At 39.5% G+C, this 22,715-nt stretch overlaps 1 protein-coding gene across 6 annotated transcripts in view; it reads right to left on the reverse strand.

Moving 5' to 3' along the window:
• FMN1 (formin 1) overlaps window positions 1–22,715 on the reverse strand; it is a 436,126-nt gene that overhangs the window by 204,950 nt on the left and 208,461 nt on the right. The window contains exon 7 of one of the 6 annotated variants that reach the window (XM_045450124.1): window positions 17,918–18,299. The exons of the other annotated variants lie outside the window; for them this stretch is intronic. Coding sequence (XP_045306080.1) covers window positions 18,255–18,299 — 45 coding nt within the window. The 3' untranslated portion in view covers window positions 17,918–18,254. Of the gene's footprint in view, window positions 1–17,917; window positions 18,300–22,715 lie in introns of those variants that run through there. 6 annotated transcript variants of the gene reach the window in all.

Consider the following 22,715-nt stretch of genomic DNA (forward strand, 5'->3'; position numbering starts at 1 on the left):
TATAGCGACTAGTTAAGTTCTGCCACATCACACTAACTCTTGGTGGTTGTTCCCAACTAACCTTCCAAGAAGGTTGAGAGTCAAATGACATTGATGAGCCAATCATTTTACTCAGTCTTCAACTTCTTAATAATAGAAACAAGTTGCAAAGACATGTTCCACAGAGAAACTTTCCTTTTATCAAGTGACTGAGCTGTGTCTGCAGCAATCACCTTGGTCCCTTCCATCCAACAGCAATCACCTTGCTCCCTTCCACCCTCTTAACCAATGATCCCGAGACCGCTGAGGCTGATGTATGTGCCTATGTATTGTGGTTCTGTAACACATGTGCTTAGTGCAGTGGGGAGAGCACAAATTGGGCAGGTTATTTAACCTCTCTGGACCTCAGTTTTCTCATAAGTAAAATGGGGATACTAACAGATTCTACCTCATAAGGCAGTTGAGAAGAACATGAGTTAATGTATATAAAACAGCCCGTAGAGGAGTGTTTGGAGCATAGAAGGTGCCACATAAGTTTGCTACATTATTGTCTCTTTCATGCCTGACAGATTCCAGAGGCTACACCACCTTGCTTTCCCCTCTCAGCAGGCTCCCGGCAGCATGCTTTATCCATCTAAAGCAAAAATGAAGATAGTTCCTTTAATCCCTTCTAGCTGTTGCCCTTTCTTTCTCACCGTCTCCTCTTCACAGCAGAATTTTGGCGGAAAAGAGCCACAACTCTCTCGATATATTTTCTCATCCATTCCCCTTTCATCCAATTACATTTGGCTCCTGCCTTCCTGACCCCCCAACTTACTGAAACCCTGTGATTTGAGCGTTACATTTGGTCAGCACGTTTCAGTGATCCTGCCCTCTAGGCTGCATTGTTAAAGTTGACTGTGCCTGTGCCTTGAAATTCTCCCCGCTTCCCTGAACTTTTTTTTTCTTTTTCTTTTATTTATTTTGAGAGAGATAAAGGAGGGGGGAGAGAGGGAGTGGAAGGGGCAGAGAGAGAGAGGGAAAGAGAGAATCCCAAGCAGGCTCCATGCTGTCAGCACATAGCCTAATAAGGGACTCAATCTCACAAATCGTGAGATCGTGACCTGAGCTGAAACCAAGAGTTGAACACTTAATTGACTGAGACACCCAGGCACCCTTCCCTGAACTTCTGATACACTTTCTCTACCCCTTTTCCTCCCCTCTCTCAGCCCTCTCCAGTCAAACTGTGGATGCCATTCATCCCTTAAATGTGGTCTCCAGGCATCTTCCTTGCCATTTTATCCTCACACTACACAATCTCTCTGCACCATCTTGCGTACTGATATGGTAAGCAACACTCACTTACTGTATATACTGTAATTTCCAAAGTGGTACCTTCCCACTTAATTCCAACCATCCTCCTGACTGGTCTACCTGCTTAATTAATCAGCCACCTCAAATTCAACATGTGTGAAAAGGAATTCATCACTGCCAAACCTCAGTTTGTTCTTCCTCTGAAATTCCTTCTTGCAGTTAATGGCATCGCCATCTTCCCAGTCGTCACGTTCAGAAACCTGGATGTCATACTGGATTCCTTGCTTTCCCTTGCTCTTTCCTAACATATTACTTATCAACAAACTTCACTGATTTCTCTGATTCATTCCCTTCCTTCCATCCCCACTACCTCAACTTTTCATTGGGTCCTCTTTATCTGGACAATGGCAACAGCCACCTAACTAATTATCCTGACTTCAGTTTCACCCTACTGGTTCCAGGAGATTTTTTCAATAAATGCAGATTTTTATTCCTTAGTATCTCTTCAATAATTGGCCAATATTTACAGGCTAACACTGAAACATGAACTGAAGTCTCCATTGACTGGTTTTCTGTCAACTTTCTGCAGTTTGGGCTCCTGCCTCTTCCCCATATATTCCCTGGATTTCACTCTTACACAGCACTGTCCCTCTGTCAGGACCATGTTCTTTCTGGGCCTTTGCAAATGCTGTCTTCTCTCAATACCCTCCTCTCCCGCAAATGCCCAAAGGGGACAGATTATTAAGCATAGATTCCATGAATGGCTTCCTCACAATCTGTGTTCACTGACTGAAAGAATTCCCAAATAACAAAGACATACTGGATTTCCATGTACTCCATACCAACATGCTGGGATTATAATAAGAAACCCTGTGACCAGGAAAATTCAAAAGGCCCCAACAGACAACTTATCTTTGCCCTTCCCTATTCACAACCCCTTTTGATCATTCTGATTTTGTCTTGGTGGCACTCAGGAACTTAGCATGGCACAGCAATTCAAAATGATTAGGTACTAAGTACCTCATTCATTCTCTATCTGTCCATATCCTACCAATTATTTCAAGGTGTGCCTGGCTCTATTACAAGGGAAGTATCTCAAGTCCACACATACTATGCATCGAGTCTTTGGCAAAGCTAGGTTTTAACTCTGTTTTCCACTCCTTATTTGCACGTGGAAACCATGTGCTATTTCCTCACCTTTATCTACGGCCAGTGATTTGCTAGTGGTTTGGTGAATCAAACATAGACAGTAGAACTTTCTATAGAATACTCAAGTACTCCTTCCTGGACAACGTTTGCCTAAGATCCCTGGGAATCTTTATGAAATGTCAAACCCAGTTCCTTATAGCCAAAACTACAGATGAGGCTGGGTCAAGGGAACACAATGTTTTTGAGCCCTGGTGAGTTTCTTTTTCGGGCTCCTTTACTTTCACATTAAACAGGATGCTTGTACACAGGAGACAAAATCGTTATAAAACTTCTATTTATTCTTAGCTAAATGATCCTCAGGACATATGAAGCACTAAGGGTTTCCCTCTCCCTGACCTTCCCTGCTAAAAAAATCTGCTGTTTTTCTGCCTTCATCCCAGTATATCATTTGAAAGCAGACAGGTGCTGAGGTTTGACATCTTTCCAGTCTTCCCCAAGCTCTATCTACCAGAGGCCATCCATGTTTTAGCCATCTTCCTTTACTCATAACTTGATTGATTCTACTGCTTTCATTTTTAATTGCATCCTCTTCCCACTTGCAATAGCCTATTAATCTGTATCTATGTCCCTCCCTCTAAGGAAGATTCAAATTCATAATCCTTAAGAGAGCAATCACAATTAAACCATTCTGTTTTAATCATCCTTTTCCTTACTGAAACTACTTTTATCTGTCTAATGTAGTGCTTCTCAGCCTGTTCTGCATTAGAAACACCAAGAGAACTCTCGGGGTGCCTGGGTGGCTCAATTGGTTAAGTGTCCAACTCCTGATTTCAGCTCAGGTCATGACCTCACAGTCCATGAGTTCGAGCCCCACATCGGGCTCTGTGCTGGCAGGGTGGAAGGAGCCTGCTTGGGATCCCCTCTCTCCTCTTTTTTGCCCCTCCCCTGCTCACTCTGTCTCTTCAAAAATAAATAAGCTTTAAAAAAAAAGAAGAAGATGGGGCGCCTGGGTGGCGCAGTCGGTTGGGCATCCGACTTCAGCCAGATCACGATCTCGCGGTCCATGAGTTCGAGCCCCGCGTCAGGCTCTGGGCTGATGGCTCAGAGCCTGGAGCCTGTTTCCGATTCTGTGTCTCCCTCTCTCTCTTCCCCTCCCCCGTTCATGCTCTGTCTCTCTCTGTCCCAAAAAAATAAATAAAAACGTTGAAAAAAATTTTTTTAAAAAAAAGAAGAAGAAAAAGAAACACCTAGACAACTCTGTAAAAAAAAAACAAAAAACAAAAAACAAAACACTGATGGGCAGAAGCATCATCAGAGATCTGAGATGGTACCCTTGCACCCATACCCTTAAAGCTCCCCGAGGGATTACAAAGGGCGTCCAGAATTGCAATCAACAGCAACTGTCCTTAATCTGTACTCTGCTCCAAGCACAGCTGAGACAGTATGATACCACAATATCAGTGCATTCTTTTTGGCAATGACTTTTCCTTGGGTCATTTCAAAATTGCAAAGGAAAACACGTGTTATTTGAAAAAGCCCCTTCCTGATTCTGATATGTCCCCATAGGAGAATACCCCTTCATTATCTATATTGAAAATAGTTATTCTACACAGCAGATAAGTCTACATTCTTTCCATGACACCTCATGACCCTAAAACCTTGCTTTTGCTAACTTTTCCAGAGACTTCTCTATATTTCACCTGTGCTGCACCCCTACAGATTCAAGCATACATTCAACCCTCACAGTTTTATGCTTTTGCACATGCTATCTGCACTACTTAAAACACCTTTTCTCTCCATTTTCACCTAGTGAAAATCCCAAAGGAAAATTCAGTCCAGTTCAGCTGAAGGCTTAAACTTTTCTTGATCTTTCTTGACAAAAATTTTTCTTTGACTTTGTTGCCAAAGAGCTTGCTAGGTTCACATGACATTTAGTTATTTATGTTTATCTTCTTTGTAAATCTAAAAGCTCCAGGCAATTGGGGACCATGCCTCATTCATGCTTGAACTTCCAGAACATTGCACATTGCTTGGCTAGTAATCCATAAATGCTTATTGAATTGAATTATTTCTTTAGTCTTAAATATTAAGACTTCCTTGTGCCTCTTTATTACCCACCCAACTAGACTTGTTGCTTCAAAAAAAATTTTAAAGAGAGACACATGTGGCCACTTCCTCTCTGACAGTCCAACGCACAGCACAAAAACTATGAGATTTTAGAGTTGGTATCCCCTACAAAATTCAAATACAACATTCAGGGGTTTTGTTTTTTGTTTTTTGTTTTTTAAGTCTGGGTATTTCTAAAAGTTGACACTGATCTAACTTTAATGATTCAAAATCTTGTAGATTAGTGTGCTTTTCACAATAAGCATAAAGGCTGTTCCCATAAACATAATAAACCATCCAGTAGAATTGAACCACATTTGTGATTTTAATCTGATTAGGGATTGGACTCTACGCAACTCCCCCAGCCTCCTCAGGGGCTGGTCCTTCCTTCCCCTACCAAATCCTCATTATTTTTTAATATCCTTCACATTACCACTGCTCAGAGATACCATCGAAGGAACACACTGTACTGAAACCCAAGCAACGGAAGGAGACGTTTGCTTGTCTGGTCCCCACAAACATGTCTGTCAAAAAAGAACGCGGCAAAGTGCCTGCTGATGAAAGACATTGTGATGGTGCCAAGCAATGTGGAAAAATCATCTGTTAGCATTTTGTTATTACGAACAATCTCTCCCAGCGGTGCTGCCAGCGCCAGGCAAAATTCAGGTTATCTGCTGTACAACTTGAGTAAGTCAACCTTTTCCAGGGACTCTTCCAAATTCTACATTCTAGGCTGGGGAAAGCTAGGCAATTCCCAGGGACTGCACAGAAGCACAATAAAGCGTCACCAGGAAAGTGCAGTCTGAGCAGACAGAAGGAAAGAAAATGGGGCTCGAGAACATCAAGCACCTCAAAGGGATGGAATTCAGGCCTTGCAGAGTGCTCACATAAGGTGAGAAGACAGTGGTTCTATGGCTTTGGATGTGGGCATCGTGGCTTTTCTGTTTTGTTTTTGAAGGCTGCACAGAAACTTCAATAATTCCCTGTGTGATGGACGTACACTTGTTACTATAAAAACAAGTCTCTATTAATAAAAAGAATGGCACTGGGCTTGATAAAATTCCCAAAAGTTAACAAGAGCTGGTTTGAATTAGCTATTATCTATATATTTTTTGTTGTTGTTATCAGAAATAAATCACATCATGTTACAACTAAGAGGCCATCTCAGGGACACTCAGAAATATGAGGCACATCTGATACATCAATGTAATTAGAACTTGCTAGGAGGAATAAATAAAGAAAGTGGGCAGGAAACAGAGTAAAGAGCAATCAGAAGATAAAATAGCACTTAGGTTGACTTGGGAGTAAAACCCAACACATGCGAAGGCTATAGAGCACCAAGTCAAATTATTCACGTGTCAAAATGGTGCTATCTCCAGTAACTATCTGCCATGCTGATGTTCGGTCAAGAGAGTGAGGGAAAAGAAACCAACATAAAATAAGTGAGCTAGACACCATGCGAGGTGCCTTAATTTAATCCTTGCAACTCTGTAGGGCAGACATTCTGGCGGATGTAATAACTTCTATAAGATCCCACACCTGGGAAATGGTGACAGCCCAAAATTCACGTTCTTTCCATTTTGCCATTTTGAATTGATAGCAGCTAAATAACAGTATTTCATAACAGTTGTTTCAAACGGAAGAATAGCTGACACACAATGTTAGTTTCAGGTACACAACACAGTGATCCAACAACACTACTTGTGTCATGCTCACCACAAGTGTAGAGCTACCGTCTGTCACCATACAATGCTGACTACAATACCACTGACTATATTCCCTGTGCTATACCTTTCACCTGACTTATTTATTCCATAACTGGAGGCATGTACCTCCCACTCCCCTTCACCCATTTTACCCATCCCCCCCAAACCATTTCCCTCTGGTAACTACCAGTGTGTTCTCTGTATTTATGGGTTTGGTTTTTTTGTTTTTCAGATTTTACACATAAGTAAAATCACATGGTATTTGTCTTTCGCAGACTTATTTCACTTAGCATAATACTCTCAAGGCCCATCCGTGTTGTCAAAAACGGCAAGACCTAGTTCTCTTTCTGTGGCTGTGTGTATATATACATATATACACGTACACACCCCACATCTTCTTTATCCATTCATCTATTGATAGACACTTGGGCTGCCTCCATATCTTGGCTATTATAAATAATGCTGCAATAAATATAGGAACATATATACCTTTTGAAGTTAGTGGGGGTTCTTTCTGGTATTTCTATTTTTAACTTTTTTCCACATCCTCACAAACACTTGTTATTTGTTGTTTTTTTTGATCCTAGTCATTCTGACTGGTGTGAGGCGATATTTTATTGTGGTATTGATTTGCATTTCCCTGCTGACTAGTGATGTCAAGGAACTTTTCACGTGTCTGCTGGCCATCTGTATGTCTTCTTTGGAGAAATGTCTATTCAGGTTTTCTGCCCATTATTAAGTCAGACTATTTGGTGGTTGGGGGGGGAGGGGTGGTTGGTGTTCTATTATAGAAGTTCTCTTTTTAAAAAAAAAAAGTTTATTTATTTATTTATTTATTTATTTATTTATTTATTTATTTTAAATTTTTTTTTCAACGTTTATTTATTTTTTTGGGGACAGAGAGAGACAGCATGAACAGGGGAGGGGCAGAGAGAGAGGGAGACACAGAATCAGAAGCAGGCTCCAGGCTCTGAGCCATCAGCCCAGAGCCCGACGCGGGGCTCGAACTCACGGACCGCGAGATCGTGACCTGGCTGAAGTCGGACGCTTAACCGACTGCGCCACCCTGGCGCCCCAAGTTTATTTATTTTTGAAGAGAGAGTATGAGCAGGGGAGAGGCAGAGAGAGAGAGAATCCCAAGCAGGCCCTGTATCATCAGCACGGAGCCCGATGCAAGGCTAGAAGTCATTAACTGCTAGATCATGACCTGAGCCAAAACCAAGAGTCGGATACTTAACCGACTGAGCCACCCAGGCACCCCTGTTTAAGTTCTTTATACATTTTTTCTGTTAACCCCTTATTGTATACATCATTTGAAAATATCTTCTCCAATTCAGGAGGCTGCCTTTTCTTTTTGCTGATAGTTTCTTTCACTGTGCACAAGCTGTTTATTTAGGTGTAGTCCCAATGATGTATTTTTGCTTTTGTTCCCCTTGCCTGAGGAGATATACCTAGAAAAATGCTAAGACCAATCTCTAAGAAATTATTGTCTGTGTTTTCTTTAACGGGTTTCACATTTAGGTCTTTAATCCATTTTGCATTTACTTCTGTGTATGCTATAAGAAATCGGTCCATTACATTAATTAATGACTAACACCATTACATACTATCTATGACTTATAATGCATTTGTATTATATTACGTCTGAAATCATGGCAACAACCTGTGTCAAGGCTGGTACTGCAACAAGAGTGGCACAGAGACTTTAAGTAAATTGCCAACAAGATAGATTCAAATACACACTGTTTCGCTCCAGAGCTTTTTTCACCTTATCCTAGATCCTCAGTTATTAATAATCCTTCCTGTTCAATATTCTGAAATTAGAATTCCAGTACAAGGCTAGAGATAATTTCTGATAAAAGATGTTTTCTTTAAAAAAAATGGCCCTCCACGGGGTGCCTGGGTGGCTCAGTCTAGGTTAAGCATTTGCCATTCAGCTCAGGTCATGATCTCTCAGTTTATGGGTTAGAGCCCTGCGTCGGGCTCTGTGCTGACAGCTCAGAGCCTGGAGCCTGCTTCAGATTCTATGTCTCCTTCTCTCTCTGCCCCTCCCCCGCTCAAGCTCTTTCTCTCAAAAATAAATAAATATTAAAATATTGGTCCTCCATCCTTTGGGAAAAGAACTGGAGTCACTGAGTAAATAATAAATCTGAAGTTTTTGATTCCTAGGTAAGTAGAGAGGAAAGTACTGGCCAAGGGTCAAAAGATCTGGATTCTGCTCCTGGTTATCTCAGTCATTAGCTACTTTTACTTTCAAATTTTCTACTTCCTGTAACCTTCGTTTTCTCAATATCTAAAATGAGAGGTTTAAAATACTTAATCAGTAAGATTTCCTTTAGTTCTAAAATGCTAATAATTTTCACACCCAATACTTAATCATATCTCTTCATCTTAAAACTTCCTAGACTACGGCTCTGCTCATGAAAGCTTGATAAAGACTTAAAGCACAATATTATATCTAAGCCATGTCTAAATATCTAAGGCATATAAAAAGAGAGTCCCAACTCTCATTATTAATGCAAACGTACACATGAGGTCAAACAGACTCATTACGGTAGTCTGAAAACATACCAGTGGCTCACTTGGTAGTTTAGATAAAGTTGTGGATTATTTTTGAAATCTGATAGTTATTATGAGTATTCAGGAATATACCTGTACTTCAAAAATAATCTATTACAACTATGGATCATCATCTAAAGAAGTAGTAGGGAAATAAAACAGAAAAAGTTTTGAAAATCTGGACTGAGGTTCCTACCAGGGAAACAAAACAAAACAAAACAAAATTGCAGCCAGAGTGCTTTTGTGGAATAAAATGGGGGAAAAAAAAAAATATCATTACTCCCAGGGGATTCTGGTAACATTTTATTTCTAAGTTATTTATATCACTAAATGTAGTGTAAGTCACAGAATGAATATACCTTGGGATATCCATGATAATGATTTTCAGACTTCATTTTCACAAAAAGTAATTCTGAACCTAACGAGCAAAAACCCAAGACGGCACATTTTTAGGCCATGAGCTAACACACTAACTCCTCTATTAAGAGAGAAAACTTAGAGTTTTATGTTGTATTATTATTAGCATCACTGGAGCTACAGCTAGTCCAATAATTAATGTATGACCCATTGCAGAGTACATGTGAGCTTAGCAGCAACAGAAGGTAAATCCTGGTCCTCAATGCTGTGACAAACTGAGATTCTTCGAGTAATAACAGCAATTACGTTAATATTTCTTTCTCAACTCATGCACTGTCTATGAAGAGGCACCATCGTATGGCCATTGCTAACCTGTCCCATAATATTATTTGAGAAACTGTAAAGTGTAAGTGACCATAAAAGTCAATTACATTTGCCTCACATACCCCCAAACTCTGTATTTTTTCCTTGAAGTGAAAAGTGGTATTATGTCACTTAAACAGCATTATTAAATGGGAGCCAAGTGAGGAGGGGCTATTTGTTGAGTTCCGTGTGGTACTGTAAGTAAAGGTGACACTTATGCATAAACTCTGGGATTACTATTTAGAAAAAGCTTCCACATCTTCCCCAAAGTCCTAGCTCTCTGGAACCAAGAAGAGGTTCAGGGGAGTGATTGTGATAGATTCCAACTTATGAAATCACTCTTTGTAGTGGTGTTATATGAATCAGAGAGACTCAGTAAGTCTTATCTCACTTATACCAAAGAGATGATCTACCATCTGGTATTCAAATAAGCCTTAACGAGCATGTATAATGCATCAGATCTTGTGAAAAGTGTCAGAGAAATGACAATAATTAAGAAACAATCCATATTTTGAGAAACTTGCATTCCAGCTAAGAAGAGATCTGTAAGTTATTTACAATTTTCAAGATAGTTGAGCTGTATCGATTTTACATTATTATTATTATTGTTGTTGTTGTTATCACACATCATGTTTTCCTTGAGAACCAAAGAAAACCAAGGACCACATCTGTTGATTTGTCCAGCAAAGTTGTTCATGCTGCTTTTACTACCCAGGAACAAACCACTCCAGGTCCCAATACTAATAACTAACCTCCCTAAATATATTTTCAATGAGTGAGCAAGGAAGTATTTGGCTTCCCACCTTAACATTTTGAATAAATGACCAATGGTGTGTACCTAGGCCACAACCACCTTCTCTTTGCCACTTCAGGTCTTCCTAGGGATTAGTCACTTGATAAATCTGCCATTGAATGGATTTAAAATTATAGGCCAATCGACAAGGAAAACAAACAAGAGGGTTTACATGTTTTTCATTAAGATCTGGGCTCTGGCCTAGGACATGTCCTCTAAGGAAGCTAGGAAGGGAAAGGTCTTAAATTTCCAAAAATTGCTCACCCCAGCCAAAAGGCACACTCATTATACAAGATATAAGTTGAGATGCCAGAAAAGAGCTCACATAATTAAGAATAGTCTTCATTCTCTAAGTAATGGACCCAAGGAGAAATATTTTCTACTATAATTGGAGAGGCTGGGTCAGGTAATGGAAAAAACACTAAAATAGTGGTCAGAGTGCCTGGATTAAGTTCAGCATAAGACTGCTGTTTTGACCTTGAATTTCCTTCTTATCTCTGGCTATTTTCTTCATCTGTAAAATAAACAGGTCAAAAAAGATCAGGAGGCTTACAAACCAGGTGTCTAGGGATCCCCAAAGGTATCAGCACTTCTGCAAACACTTAGTTGTAATGTTATTTTAAAAGGATATTTAACCTAAAAACAACAGTGACTTTAAAAAATACATATAGTTATACAAAAACATACATCTTTCGATACTAACAGCATATCTAATACTAAGGTACTCGGTTTTATTTGTGTTTTCTTTTTGGTTCTTCTGGCAATCTGGAAGACGAAGTGTTCCCTGACATGTTTCAGGGTCTATTTGGGTGTTTTGAAGACAAATTTCACTGATTAGGACAGGCATGAATCTACAGTGGTTTCTTTCTTTTTTAAAATTCAGGCTTGCACTTCTACGTGTAAATATAGTGCTGCAGCACACAGACACCGCATTCAATTAAGCACAGCCAAGGCTGAGGTTCATCTGCTCTGCAGGCCCCTCGTTTTTGGCAAAACAGTCTGGAGTGTGATAAGAAGCATAGGAATGAGCAGAAAAATGGGTGGTTTTGGCATTTTATAACTTAGTGCTTTTTGACAGAGTGATGTGTATGGTTGGAATAATTGCAGCCATTCTTAATTGCTATTAATTCAACTATAAAATTTTCCTATAGTTCATGTTTCAATCTTAGGGATTGTTTTGATTGAATTATAAGGGAAACCCTAGAATTATAAGAGAAAAATTTTTAACTGTTTCCATTTTTAACTACATGTTTTATAAAATGTGATTTTTATAATTTTCTTTTAGCAAAATAAAAAGTAATCGGACGCTATGGCTAATATGAGACTCAAGATTTAAACTCTTAAATTCAAATTTCTGTGTATCAAAAAGCATCTTCATGAAAACATACGAGAATATCTTTATGACCTTGGGTTAGGCACAATTGTTTGTTTTTTTTTTAATTGAAGTATAATTAACATACAGTGTTATGTTAGTTTCAGGCATACAACATAGTGATTCAACAATTCTATGCATCACTCAGTGCTGTCTTAATAGAGTTCTTAAATATGCCAGACTTGTACCCAGAACATAAAAAAGAACTCCACTAAAACAAAAATTAAAATTAAAAAAACCTCCTCCTTCCCTCCAAAATGGGTAAAAGAAGCAAACAGCTCATGAAAGAAGATATGTGAATAACATTTAAGCACATAAAAAGATGCTCAACATCCTTTAATCAAACCACAATGAGATACCACTACATATTTGTTGACAGGAAGGGAGGGGGAGAGAGGAAAACTGACCCATCGGACAATACTGAGGGCTGGGGAGGATGAGGAGTAACTGGAACTCTCTCTTGGATTGCCAGTGGGAATGTAAAATGGCCCAGCTACTTTAGAAAACAATTTGGCTGTATCTTATAAAGCTAAATACACACTTGGCGTGTGACCCAACAATCTCACTTCTAAGTATTTGCTCAAGTGAAGTAAGACATGTTAACATGAAAATCTATACATATATGTTTATAGCAGTTTTATTAACAATCACCCATGATGGTTAATTTTGTGTGTCAACTTGACTGGGCTAGTGGGTGCCCAGTTATTTGGGCCAATATCATTCGAGCTGTTACTTTGAGGGTGTTTTAATTATTTTAGTTTCGTCGACCCATTTATTTTGAGAGAGACAAAGAGAGTACAAGAGGGGGATGGGCATAGAGAAAGAGAGACAGAGGCTCTGAAGTGGGCTCTGTGCTGACAGCAGAGAGCCTGATGTGGGGCTCTGATTCACTAAAGTCACAAAGGAACCCTCAAATCCTCCCCTGGAGATCACAGCCTGAAGCAAGAAGTCAAAGCTTAACTGAGGGAGCCACCCAGGCACCCCCAGGCTGTTTTTAAAGGAGATTAACATTTCAATAAGTAGACTGAGTAAAGCAAAGGCTCTCCCTAATGGGATGGGTACCATCCTATCAGTTGAAGAAGTAAATGGAACAAAAAGGTTCATTCTCCTGCTAAGAAAAAACTCCTAACTGCCTTTGAACTGAGACACTGGCTTCTTCCTGCCTTGGGAGGGAATCAACAACACTCCCAGGGCTCAAGCCTGTCAGCCTTTAGCCTGTAACTATGGTACCTGCTCTCCTGGGTCTCCAGCATGCCAACTCACCCTGCAGATCTTGGGACTTGTCAGGCTCCATAACTGCACAAGCCATTCCTTAAAACAAATCTCTCTCTCTCTCTCTCTCTATATATATATATATATACCTCCTACTAGTTCAATTTTTCTGGAGGACCCTAGTACATTGCCAAAATTGGAAGCCACTCAAATGTTCTTCAACTGGGAAAGAATAAACAAACAGTGATATGTTCACAAAGTAAATTCTAATTAGAAATAAAAACGAAGGCACCTGGGTAGTTCAGCTGGTTGAGCATCTGACTCGATTTCGGCTCAGGTCATGATCCCAGGGTCATGGGATCAGGCCCCGCATCAGTCTCCATGCTGAACGTGGAGCCTACTTGGGATTCATTCATATTTTCTCTCTCTCTCTCTCTCAACTCGACCCCTTTCCTTGCTTGCACTCTCTCAAATTAAAAATTAAAAAATAAATAAAAAGGAATGTACTATTGTTAGGTACAATAACATGGATGAATCTCAAAATGTGTTAAGAAAAGAAGCTGGACTCAAAAGGCTGCATACTATATGATTCCATTCATATGACATTCTGGGAAAGTCAAAGCTATAGGGACAGAAAAAATATGAATGGCTGCCAGGGGCTTGAGGTCAGGGGAGAGGATGTCTTCCAAGAGACACAGAGGAATTTTTTATGGTGATGGAATGTTCTATGTCTTGACTGTGGTTATGGTTACATGACTGCATGGGTTTGTCAAAACTCATACGCTAAAAAGGGTGATTTTTATAGTAAGTAAAATAATCTCAACAAAAAAAAAAAGCATCTTACAGACTGACATTATATTAAGTAATATATATGCATTTATATACATTTAAGACTGGAAAATAAATATATACTAATAAAATGCCACTTATCAGTTGGACTTCTGAGCAAGATTTTGTCTGCGACAAAATCTTTCTCTTTCAAGAAAACACATTATTACAACAGACACAGAGTAAAACGAGTCCCCAAAACATCTAAAAAAGTACCTAGAACAAAGATTCAGTTTCTGTAACATTAAAGTTATGTTACAAGAAAGGTTATTTCTCATGCTATATTTCTCATCATAGCATTTTCATGCCTGTGGCCCAGGCTCCAGAGCTTTCCCTGTCTAGGGCTGGGATGGGGTTAGGGGTGACCACCTAAGACAGTACTACTACACTCACTCAGCATTGCTCTCACGTCACCACTATGTGACAACATGGCCAGGGAGTGAGAAATGACTACTAAGAGCTCAGAGTGCCAGGCTGGATGTTACATTGCCTTTAACACTGTGATGTCTCATTACTTTCCCTTTCTCAGTCTACTTTCTATCACATTATTCACGATGAGTCTGATTTTCTCATTGGAGTCAATCACCAAGTGCTTTCGAGGACACAAGGTGCTACTTCTCTACTTCTTTAAGTAAAAAGGACCTGACGACTTCCATTCCCGGGCCAACTTGAAGAGTTTTCTTTATTAGTGTTTTACTTAACAAGCCTGCAAAGCAAGGCTCAGAGTATTAGGTTAAAAATGTGCTGTGGGTTGCAATAGTTTGATAAGTAGTGTCTCTGTGACTAGAGGGGAAAAAAAAAAAAAAAACACTTATCAAAACAGTCTATTCCATGGAGCAATTAGAGCAGTTTCCTCTTATACTCAAAGGGTCTCCAAGATGCAGGGAGCCTATTAATCCATTGTGCTGTAGGCTGCAAATTCTATTCAGTAAGAAGAGGATGACATTATCTGTCTTGCTTTCTATTTTTTCATGGAAAATGAAAGAAACTTGGAATAATGGATTCAGAACAAAGTAAGGAAGACTGACTGAAAAATACTGCAGAGCTTATTTAATACTGGGTACAACTAATAGCAACAACTAATAGTGCATTGTCTGTTGGAAGCAACTAGCACAACCCATGTCTCTTGTGTATAGGTTGACATGTATGTTTAAAAGGTGGCCTTCGAGAAAGGGGTGAACACAATATAGTTCAATAAAAGTCAGTCTTTTTTTCTAAATAAAATGCATTAAGTAGGATCCAAATACCCTGAGAATGTATATTTAAATAAACCAGAATTGTATCATTCAACAAAAAGCTGGGATATCACTTTCGTACAAGACATGATGTGGTCTTCTCAAGCAATATTTTACATATTCATTGACAGGGACCCCTCTTGCCTTTTTCCCCTACCTAAAAAGTGCTCTAGTCCTTCTTCTCTCATCTGCCCACATCTCACGTAAAAAAATGAGAATGCCTGCCTTAACCCTGCCCCCTCCTCAAGATATCTCCCATTATCTTCATTGACAAATGTTGCTCTAAAAGATTTGCAGTCACCTGCTGTCTGCATTTTTACCATACCCTTCGCGTAATTTCTCAAAAACCCAGTCTAAGTCACCACCATTTTACTGAAAAGGGTCACAAAAATCACATTTAATGGCTCCCTTAGTTACCCAATTTGGTGGATTCTTCTTCATTCTCCTTTGGGACTCTGCAGCTGAACTTGAAAAGGGCCCTTTTTGTTTTCGTTGATAGTATACACCCTGGTCCTCTTCCTACTTTGCAATTACTCTGCCTAGTGCTACCTTCCCTTCCTCCATCTTCCAAATACTTCAGCTACATCAAGTTAAGAGGATTCACAGTTTTGTCTCCTGTGTTCGCTGATGTATTCCTAGAATCAGGAGTAGCACCTGGCCTGTAAAGGCATTCAGATAGTTGTGGAATAAATGAATTTCCCAATGTGCCTAGCCAACTCTTACAAGTCCCAAGGCTACTGTGCCTGGGACTACTGCATTCAGTTAGCACAGGGAAGAGAAAGGGGAAAGGACTACTGAGGAATGACATGCAAGTCAAGGGATAAAAGCCCTGGATTTGTGTGATTACTGCTATTAGCTCTTACTTAGGTCCTAGCTGATAAGGGCATAGCTGATGTGAAACCATGTTCCTTCCAACAAGCTTCATGAAATTCTAGCATTCGTTAAATCCAAAGTTACATCCAGATCTCCATCAAGATCTGGTTAGTTTTATCTCATTCAGTGGACCTCCACACGAGTTACTTTACAATATGCACAGGGCCTAGATGAGAGTTGACAAATTGACCCCAAATTAGTCAAAATGAGTATTCTACACCAAAGACAGCAATAATGCCATCATTTTGAATATACACACTTTTATTGGTGTGAATTTGTAGGGTTCCAAATATATTTACATTTTAAAATCACTGAGGAAGTCACAAATATGAGTTATGCCAGGTGTATTCAAGTGTTATGACTTATTTTCCAACCTTCCTTCACTGGGACAGACGCCAAAGTGATTGGAAAGGGGATCATGGATGCCTTGGTCGATGAAAAACCTTAAAACAGCACTTATAACACTGTGGGTAACAAGTTCATTCTTCTTGGTGGCTAGGCTCTTTCTGAGTGTCTGTATACAAGCAATCAAATTTGTCAAACACGTCCAGTTACAGATCTATCTAGGAAGGGACATAAATGTTTCTAGAGTTGTGCCTGCTTCATTTGGAATACATGCGACTGAGGATGTACATAGATTGACAGGGTGTAAGTGACCAGGTGCATCTGTAGTACCTATTCTTGAAAACAGAGGGACCGAGAATAGTGGTCATTTTGAATAACCAGGAATTCTAAAACTCCACAAAGAAGGTCCTCTGACCACAGGGCGTCAATATGCATCATTTTAGAAATAGTTTTGGCAAAGTATCACAATGATTTATTTGAGTTCACAAAGATCTGATGTAACATTTAAAAACAGATCTCTTTGTGTAAACATGGATTAAGAAAAATGTAAATCCCCCATGTAGGTTTATTTTTTTAATAAGAACTTTAATTTTATATTTATAAATCTAGGGTACTCAGTGCCTTTAACAGTTAAGATAATAAATGGAATTTGGCAGAACATTTATTCTGATTAGTAGATGTTTAATGATACTTGGAACATCAAGATGCATGTTAAATTATGCTCAAGTATGATGCGCACAATAACTTGGAAAAGATCAGATCTCATTTTGACTTGATTCTCTTCCCTGGAATATAGACAAGCCACATTCTCATTTTCCTCCTGCACTAACCACCCCCCCACCCCCGGCACACAAACTTAGATTAAACTCTGTTACTTTTGATTGATATTCACCTCCATAATTTGTGCTTTTTGCAAGGATAATTGTTAAAAGAATTACATTTTTCAGTTTTCCAGTAATTGGAAGATATGAATTTAAATCATGATTATTATTTCCTAAGTGACCAAACATTGAACAGAACTCATGAAGTGTTTTGAAACTAAATGTTTAACTATTCTATGCAAAGTTTAAATGCCATTTCAAATTTAGTTTGACAGGGATTGAAAAGGTTCTAATTTTCTCTCTAGCAATTTTTCTATTTTAAATGTTTCGGCTGCACATAGTAAGAATGTGAAAAAGACAGGGCACCATTACCTGAAAACTCATATATAATTTCTTCACAAGTCATTCATTCAAAAGTTAGTACCTAAATACACAGGTTAACAGCGATACAGGGCCAGCTATAGAAGGTCTGTTGAACTACAGGAGTGCCGTAGAGTTTTATACCAACATCATGCCACGGTCCAGTGGAATGTGTCCATCAGCTACAAGATCTTATACCTGCCAGTTTTGTGCCATGCACCCTTCATGGAAAACTGAACCGGCTCAAGCAGCCATAGCAGTCACCCATTCTAAATAACCACAAACTACTTATGCTGCAATATTTAGATCACTAGGAATCACAATGTTGGACCATCACCTTTCCCTCACTGTACATCAGAGCAGTAGAAAGCTTTCTGACTGCACGCCCTTGAATACAGTATCAATACACATACAAAACAGATTAGAATGGGTGAGGCTTTTGAAAGAAAGGAATTTTGATTTCTTATAAAGACGGACCTGAAGATCATTTTTCTTGGTCCAAAGTTACCTTGTTAAAACATCCCGCAATCTCAAGTATCATTGCCACATATAAAAGCAAATGCCTATTTCCTTCTCAAGTCACTTTCTTTTATTTTTCTTTCATGTGCTTTTCATATTTTCACATCAAAGTAACACAGGTAAGAACAAAAGTATAGAATTAAACCCAAACATGACGCATCAGTGAGGAAAACACTCAACAGTCCAATACTAAAAGTTGGGAGTTTATAAAGGAGGAAACATTTGTCTTTCTGTTTTTAAAGCTAATTTGGTTTTAAAAGCTAATTTTGGGGGGGGGGTTGCTATGCAAAACCCTCCAGCCACATTCATGGCTTCTCAATACTTTAAAAAATCTTTTGTTAGGAGTGGTATTTGGTTGCAGACTGCAGGGAAAAAAATGTAAAATCACTCCAAGAGATCTCCTTGATAGCTGGCATCCTCTGTCTTTACCTTAAAAAAAAAAAAAAAAAAAAAAAAAAAAAAGGGGCGCCTGGGTGGCGCAGTCGGTTAAGCGTCCGACTTCAGCCAGGTCACGATCTCGCGGTCCGTGAGTTCGAGCCCCGCGTCAGGCTCTGGGCTGATGGCTCAGAGCCTGGAGCCTTTTTCCGATTCTGTGTCTCCCTCTCTCTCTGCCCTTCCCCCGTTCATGCTCTGTCTCTCTCTGTCCCAAAAAAAAAATAAATAAACGTTGAAAAAAAAAATAAAAAATAAAAAAGTGGAATAGGTTGCTAACGAGCAAGAAGTGAGAGATAGTCCAGTGTTTGAGTCTAGGTCACAACAGAGTCAATATGGACACTGATCTATATCTCACAAATCTAGAAAATCTCATCTGAGAGTTATAAATGAATCTCGGAAGCTCTATTTATAAATTCTGGATGCAATTTTAAATCTTGCAGAGATACAGAGGGAAGAAAAGAGGAGGGGGGGAAGTATTAACCTTCTGACCTTAAAAGGTGATGGGAAGGCAAAGGGTTGAAACTGAATGAAATATTTGGAAGAGGTGGCCTTATTTTCCTCTAATGGATTTGCACATTCTTAAAAGAACCGTGTTTAATTTTGTTTGTATGTCTACAGTTTTTGGTTTTAAACATTTTATGTTAAACCTCAGCATGCTCTTAGTATCACACACCATTTCTGTGCTGCATGATGGTCTTCCTGTCCACCACTTAAATCGCAGTTGACACTTTCTCCACCTTCGGCAGAGCAGTCTCCACATGGCTAAAGAGATAGAGCACTGGACTGCGTGGGAGAAGACCTCACCTCTAATCAAGGTCATTCTATCAGCTGCTGGCATGGGTTTGGGCCCTTTAACCGCTAAGGAGGGGTAACTAGAAGGTGAATGTCAATCGGTGGTCAACTTCGCTGGCTGTAAGGAGCCCTGTCCTGCTGAGAGCAAGTCGCCTCCCTTAGGGGCACTGAGGAAGAAAAGACTGAGAACCATTAAACCTGATTTTAAGATCAGCTCTTTTTTAGTCTTTGGTTCCTCATCTGTAAAATCAAAGGGTTTAAAAATTATCCCACATTCAAAGGAATCCAAGTTGATTTCACCTAAACTAATACAAATGATCACTCACTGTAAGTTACCTCAACATGTACGATCTGATAAATGGACATCTAAGACCATGAGAAACAAGTAGTACTCTCCCCGTAGAAAACCATAAATTGTCAAAAACTATTTTTTAAAAATATTCCAAGAACATAGTTTTTCTAGCCTAATTCCCCCATGTTTCTAAATGTGAAAAATACTGCCAAAGTGCACAATCACTTTGGTTTAAAGCAAGTTTCCATTATGGAGGAAGAAAAAGGGAAAACCAACCAGTGGTTAATATATGCATTAATGTGTGTGTCACTGTGAGAGAAAATTCTTCTGTTTGCTAGTTATTGAAGGTTTATGTCCATCTTATGCTCAGCACTGGGGGTGAAAGAAAAGGGTAATACCTACTTTTATGATTGTAATATGAGAAAAAGCCTTGCTAAGTGCCTGAGTCAGGTATAAAGAGCCAAGGTTTCAGACCAGGGAGGGTTGGGAAATCAAGAGATGGTTTCATATATAATGAGGAATGCTTGTTGGGCCACAAAAGATTGGCAAAGGTAGAGCAGCAGATTATGAATAATCCAAGTGAAAGAAAAAGGTAGATGGGAAAGTATAGGGAAATAGGGGAAGAAAAGACTAGTTAGAAGTTTGAATCTGATTGTAGAAGGTCTTAATACTACACTAAGGACTTTGAACTGAATTTGATAGGCAATAGAGACCCACTAAAGGTGGGTAAGAGAGAGAAACAAGAATCTCTAAGCAATTTATGACATGGCTTAAATATAGGCAAGACATGACAAGACAGCAGCAGAGTGCCAAGAACAAGTGTATATATAAGGGACCATGGAGCTAAAATGATCATAATTTGGCAATCACCTCGATACAGAAGCTAAGGGTGAAGTTGCCAAAGATGCCTGAGATTTTTGGCCTGGACTTTTACTCTTAGGAGAACAGTGGAACCTTAAACACACAGGGAAGCCCAGAAAAGACTGTTTTGTGTTGTGTTTATATTGGGTGGGAGAAGAGTCAGAAGGAGACAAGTAGACAAGTCTTTTCAAACCTGGGATTATAAGAATTTTTAATGCTCTGGCTTCAGAAATTTTAAATTTGAGATACTGAAAACAGTTCCCAGTGTAGATTTTCCAGCAAAAACTAGAACTTTTCCTGGAGCTGGACCTCAGGAAAAACATTTGAATCCAAATAAATAGCTCTGAAGAGCCTTTACCCAGAGATAAATTTTTGCAGCAATCAATGAAATCTTTAAGAGACAACACATGGAGAGTCAGAAAACCAAAGGCCACCTTTTGTAGGGTCACATTTGGGAGAGCCGTGGAGGCAGGGGTAGGGCAGAAACAAAGATGGAGATGCGCACTCAAAGGAGGAGGAACAATGAGAAGTCAGCATCCTAGATGTCAAAAGAGTAGACCTGAGAAGGATTTCAACACTGATACTCGGTCTAGACCCCAAGCCAATGAAGACCAATAGGGGAGCAACAGCATGTGATAATTACTTCTTCTGTAAGAAGTAATTCAGTCTCAGTTGTTTCTGTACAGAGGTAACGAAAGGCAAGTGGTAGGAGAATTGGCCATATGTGGCTAATGTTTGAGAATTTTGCCAGTAAGAGGAGGGACAGAAGCTCAAAGAAGCAGTACCATCAAGGGGCGCCCAGGTGGCTTAGTCGGTTAAGTGTCTGACTCTTGATTTCGGCTCAGGTCAGGGTCCCAGGGTCATGGGAATGACCCCCGTGTCAGGGTTCTCTCTCTCTCTCTCTCTCTCTGCCCCTTCCTCACTCACACACACACACACACACTCTCTCTCTCTCTCAAAATAAATAAATAAATAAATAAATAAATAAATAAATAAACAAACAAACAAACAAACATTAAGAAAAGAAAGAAGAAGCTGTGCCATCAAGAGAAGGGATTTTAGAGCAAAGGAGAGCGGAATTTTATTATGAGAAATGGGAGAAGTCACCTGCCAAAAAGAGAATGAGGAATGAGAAAAAATGCAGCAGGGGTGGTGGAAGAGGATATCCAAGAGATCAGGTGGCAAAATATTGGGAGCTTTTCTTTCCTTTCCTATGCATGGGAGGCCAAAGTTGAAAACAAAGCAAAGAGATAAAGGTGTAAATCATCTATAGACAAAGGCACTCATTCTTTTTTATGTTCTTCTAGTCTTAAAAGAAATGCCACCTCCCCTTTTCCCCAGAGCTAATTCCACCTCTTGGGTCTCTGATTTCACCATTTTGTGTGTTCTCCAAGAACATTTTCTTCATTTGTTCCTCTCCGGCTGGCTCTCCCCTTTACCTACTCAGGTCTCCTGCTGAAAATGCAGGACTACTCAGGCTGGTTCCATGCATAATCTCTGCCTAGTGCATAGCCATTCTCATCACTAGATAGCAAATTCACAAACATTAGCCTATGTGATCCAAATAATCCTGTGGTGAAGATGGGATCCCAAACCACAATCATAGGAGGTGTCAGCTAGGACTCAAGACTGGGTCTTCTGACTGTCAAGCCTTGTGTTCTTTCTCCTATGCAGACCTGTCTCCAGATATGTGTCAAGATGCCGGCAGTAGACTCTGTTTCTGTCTAAACATTACAAAGTACCTGGCTCGCTGTCAGAGTCCAAACTTTAAATGGCTGAAATAGCTTGATAGATTGTGTGAAAATTTTATGGTCCTTCCGTCAGACACCATAATTTACTATCACATAATACACAGAAGAATCAAAAGAAACCATCCCACAAGGGCAAACAATGTGGAGGCAGTGGCCCTTTGACACTCTAAGGCCACAGGCATTAAATGGATCCAATAAGAAAGCTGCTTCTATGAGCGAGAGAACAACCTCTTGATCTTGCAAAATGTTTTTGGACACCTAAAGGCTCTTTTATTACTGAGGCTGATTAAAATGAAAAGCTTAAACGACTAAAATGTTCTTTTTGATGAGTTTTTGCCATGAACCTTGGACCCTGTAGTCCAGTGGGAGTGGAGCCCTTTGATCCTGGGCACTCACATAAATTCTGAGCCATAAAACAACATTGGATTTGATTTTACTAGTGTGGCTGATGTTGCCAGATTTGTAATGCAATCTTGTTTTCTCCCCTCCTCATTTTTGGGTCCATCCACCATTATTTTATAGCCAAAGGAAAGGAGTTTCCATTTGTTTTTGGCAATCAAGCTTCAAGACTGAGCCATTGCTCTATAGGGTGCTGGAATTCCAGAAAAAAAAAAAAAAAATTATACTCTAGTATAGTCACCAACACTGGATTCACTGTTATTTTACATGCTGAAAATACCAAATATAAAACCCTTTTTCTGGATGAAAATACTT

Source organism: Leopardus geoffroyi, chromosome B3 (assembly GCF_018350155.1).
Source record: "Leopardus geoffroyi isolate Oge1 chromosome B3, O.geoffroyi_Oge1_pat1.0, whole genome shotgun sequence".
NCBI classification, from domain to species: Eukaryota; Metazoa; Chordata; class Mammalia; order Carnivora; family Felidae; genus Leopardus; species Leopardus geoffroyi.